Source organism: Lupinus angustifolius, chromosome LG01 (assembly GCF_001865875.1).
Source record: "Lupinus angustifolius cultivar Tanjil chromosome LG01, LupAngTanjil_v1.0, whole genome shotgun sequence".
Classification (NCBI taxonomy): Eukaryota; Viridiplantae; Streptophyta; class Magnoliopsida; order Fabales; family Fabaceae; genus Lupinus; species Lupinus angustifolius.
Window position 1 is genome coordinate 7514934 of NC_032009.1, and position 4395 is coordinate 7519328.

The window sequence follows — 4395 nt, forward strand, 5'->3', positions numbered from 1 at the left end:
TAATAATAATAATAATAATAATAGTAATAATAATAATATGATGGTTAAACATTTAGTTTATTGATTTGGTTAATGAAGAAATTGAGGTGAGGTTTTAATGGTCACAGTCATAGGTTGTTCTTTTGTAACTAAAGAAACGTGAGTCTACTTGTTCACTCCACGTGGTTGGAAAGTGGAAACTCTGTCTCTGTCTCTCTCTCTCTACTCCTACTACCTTTCTCTTTCCTTTTTCAACGCTGTCTCTCTCTTTCTCTCCATATATCTCTCTCCCAATATGTATATATAAATGTGTGAAATAAATGTGTATCCAACAATATCATCATTTCTAATCTACAAACTACAACAAGCTAGTTATACTTCAATTTCCTCCATCACCCTTTCAAAACCTACTATCATATTCCATCTATAGTTTTCATTTTTCAACACTAGATTATTCTTATCTCACCCCCTAGTTTTGGATTCTTGAATATTCAGGTACTCCTTTATTCACGCTTCTTTTATATGAGGAATGATGATAACCATTACCTGGTATTGGGCCACATGTTATTGCTTTAAATGGATTAATCTGTGACACTTGATTTAGAAGTTTGTTTGGTGTTTTTTTTTGGAATCTGCTGTTATGGAATCAAATGGATTAACCATTTTCTTTGTTTGGCTAAAAATTGAATCTTTTGCTAAAGGGTACTGTGGATCTGTCATAAAAATGATTTATGTTTTTATTAACTAAAAAAATGCATTTTTGAAAAATGGGTCTTGATAATTTTCTATAGTGCTTTCTACTTAGCTATATGTTTTATTTTTCTAGCTTTGTTAGATTTCCAAAATTTGTTACTTTGTCCTATTGTTTTGAACTTTTGATTGATTTGTGTTATTATAGAGTATGGCCTGAATTTTCTTATTAATGTTCTTCACATTGCCATATTTATTACATTCTCTTTCACAAATGAAAATTGCATCATGATGTACTTTAACATTGATTTCTTTTCAATTTTCAGGACTCAAGTTTCTACAGATTGGTTTTGTTGTCATATGGGGCTATCTTTTTCATGTCCATTTGCCAAGTACAATGATGTTGAAGATGACTTAGACTCCATGGTTGTGAAATCCATCAACTTTGGCAATGATGAGATCAAAACTCTAGTAAGATCAGTTAGTTTCAAAAGTCAAGATTTAGAACCTAAAATCCTTAAATCTCTAGGTTCTAGAAATATGACAGTAGAAAAAACTGTGAGCTTCAAAAGAAAAGATGTGGAAAACATGATCTTAACCAAGAGTCTATCACTTGATAAGGAACAGAATATTGATGTTTCAAGGATTTTCAATAAGAGCATTGAGGTGGATGATCAGTCTTTTAGGCCAGATTGTCAAGTGGAAACGATCCAATCGGCACTTTTGAATCCGAGCAGCCCCAAACATATGGCTGCACTTAAATTGCAGAAAGTATACAAGAGCTTTCGGACAAGAAGAAAGCTCGCAGATTGCGCAATTCTTGTTGAACAAAGCTGGTACTTACTTATTATCCTGAAAACCTTTTTTTCATTATTTACAAAGTTGATGTGTTTCTGACTTGCTTTTGTTTGATCTTCGATTTTATTCATAGGTGGAAGCTCTTAGATTTCGCTGAACTCAAGCATAGCTCGATATCTTTCTTTGACATTGAGAAACACGAAACTGCCATTTCACGCTGGTCTCGGGCTAGAACAAGAGCTGCTAAGGTAGTTCTAAGTTTTAACTTTAACATGTGTTGAAAGTTTTATTTATATTTTGGAAGGATGAATGTAAGTCCTGAGATCTAAACTTCCGACTTCCGAGTCCTAATTTTCAAGCTGTAAGAAACTTAACTTATGCTTCTTTTTGTTATACAGGTTGGAAAAGGTTTATCAAAAGATGATAAAGCTCAAAAGCTTGCTCTGCAGCACTGGCTTGAAGCGGTTAGTTAAACACAATTTCGACTACTTTTTTATCTATACAATTGGTCACTCATCAATAATTACTTACTAATATGTTTTTGTTGTGCACAATAGATTGACCCGCGCCATCGCTACGGACATAATCTACACTTCTATTATGATAAATGGCTTCAATGCCAGAGCAGAGAACCCTTCTTCTACTGGTAATATTATTGTAAAATATCTCTTTGGGTTAAAGTTTAGGTGAATGTTTCATACAGATTTTTTGACCGAACTTAGAATTGCAGGCTCGATATAGGTGAAGGAAGAGAAGTAAATCTGGAGAAGTGCCCTCGTACTAAACTTCAGCAGCAATGTATTAAATATCTCGGTCCGGTAAGATTTCCTACATTTTTATGAGCTTCCCCTTATTAAACATATATGCATGAGCAACTTTGGTCTAAGTATTTATTCTTTATTTTCGTTCTTCTTTCTTTCAGATGGAAAGATTGTCTTATGAAGTTGTTGTGGAGGATGGAAAGTTCCGCTACAAACAATCAGGGGAGCTTCTTAACACTAGAGAAGATGAACATGCCAAGTGGATTTTTGTCCTCAGCACATCTAAGATATTGTATGTTGGCAAGAAGAAGAAGGGTTCATTTCAGCACTCTAGCTTTCTGGCTGGAGGAGCTACATCTTCTGCTGGGAGAGTAGTGATTGAACATGGTGTCTTGAAGGTACAAATATCATAAATCTATTACTCTTTTGTTCGATTCCAATTTCTGTAAGTGGATAATGTTTTTATTCATGTGAGAAGTTAAAATGATTTGGTTGTTTCTTTTCAACAGGCAGTTTGGCCTCACAGTGGACATTATCGTCCAACAGCCGAGAACTTCAAGGAATTTATTTCATTCCTTCAGGAGAACAATGTAAACCTTTCCGATGTCAAGGTATGAGAATTAAACAAAGACTTTACTTTATTTTCTAATGATTTAAATCTACTTTGAAAATTGAAAAGAACATGTTCCGATGAAATCTACTTTTCAGATGACTCCGGTTGATGAGGGTGATGACTTAAGTTCGGTGAGAAGCAGCGGTCATCTTAGATGCCTTTCATCCGACGAAGACTACACTGAGAATGTTAGTGGCTTGGAAACTGAAGAGTCCAGTGTCAAAGACTCAATTGTATTGAAGGCTAATATGATTGAAACCGAAAGCGAGGCCACATTGGTGGCACCTAGCACAAAACAATCACAGATTCTTGCAAGAAAGCTCACAAATCTTGAAATACCAAAAAAGGGTCAAGTTTTTGAAGAACTAGAAAACGCAGAAGAGGGTTCCGGGCAAGTTTATGAGAGTTTTCAAATTGAATCTCCTACTCAGGAAACTTCACAAGCATTTGTATCAGAGATAGATCACACAATTCCAAAGCAAAACTTCTCAGACGAGAATGACGATGTAGAAGCCATTCTGGAAGAGTCAATACTTAAAAGAATCAACTCACATAAAGAAATGAAATCATACCAACTCGGGAAGCAGTTGTCTTGCAAATGGACAACTGGAGCTGGACCACGCATCGGCTGCGTGAGGGACTACCCTTGTGAGCTTCAGTTCCGTGCTTTGGAGCAAGTTAGCTTGTCACCAAGAAGCGGTTGTCGCTCTAAACTATCCTTTGCTCCTAAAACCGCCACCGGATTGAGTCCCGGTGTTTCAACTCTAGAAACTAGTGTTTCTAGTGTAGTAAGTTTATGTGGAGACACAACAATTGAACCACAACTTGAAAAACAAGAAGTGAGCAGAATGGAAGATCAGAATTCTCAGTCTCCCCCATGATCATAGGAACATAACTTATACCACTTATTCATATGTCATTAGTGAATAGGATTCCCCTATTGATTTATTCTTGTGTTAATAGGTAAGAAATATATGATGAATTTTTGTTATTCTTTCCATTAATTCAAATAGGTATTCTTTGGTCACTTATAATGTAGGATGAAAAATGTAAAATTCTTTTAGGGTCTATTTGCCCTCTTATTACAAAGGAACCTTCATTCTTTATTCTATTAATGGAATAAGTTTATTGAACTCAATGTACTGCCGACTCTAGGATTCTGGTATTTCCTTTATTTTTTTGGAAGTGTTGGAGTAATTCTGATGTAACTTTAGACCATTCTGCTTTACGAAAACCTAATTCTAATTCATATATTTTTTTTTTCCATATTTGGACTTTAACTTATTCGTTTTTTTCCAATAATGATTTTTTTAATAGCCTCCGTGTGAACTCAAAAATGTGACTGAGATTATTGATCTCATATCATCGGATGATTAATTTTGTAATGCTAAGTTTATATTTTTCAAGGGATGGAGGGAGGGAAGTTAAACAACAATAACGACAAATTTAACGACCAAGTTAAATTTTGAGACATGTAATCCTTGTTCATCTATAATCCACAATAACCAGCAGACTAGTGTAGCATACAGAGCATTGAATTGGTAATGACTATCC

At 34.9% G+C, this 4395-nt stretch overlaps 1 protein-coding gene across 1 annotated transcript; it reads left to right on the plus strand.

Moving 5' to 3' along the window:
• On the plus strand, positions 248 to 3841 carry LOC109348924 (IQ domain-containing protein IQM2-like). The gene is made up of 9 exons (XM_019589540.1): positions 248 to 483; positions 1001 to 1505; positions 1601 to 1715; positions 1866 to 1931; positions 2025 to 2113; positions 2198 to 2285; positions 2390 to 2626; positions 2738 to 2839; positions 2937 to 3841. Exons 2-9 carry the CDS (start codon positions 1030 to 1032, stop codon positions 3720 to 3722), a joined length of 1959 nt encoding a protein of 652 aa, XP_019445085.1. The 5' UTR covers positions 248 to 483; positions 1001 to 1029; the 3' UTR covers positions 3723 to 3841.

Excerpts from the sequence above, each read along its gene's own strand:
- LOC109348924 (XM_019589540.1), top strand. The coding sequence starts at position 1,030 with ATGGGGCTATCTTTTTCATGTCCATTTGCCAAGTACAATGATGTTGAA. Across the intron at positions 2,627-2,737 it reads TTGAACATGGTGTCTTGAAG|GCAGTTTGGCCTCACAGTGG; the intron begins GTACAAATATCA and ends TCTTTTCAACAG. Across the intron at positions 2,840-2,936 it reads TAAACCTTTCCGATGTCAAG|ATGACTCCGGTTGATGAGGG; the intron begins GTATGAGAATTA and ends TCTACTTTTCAG.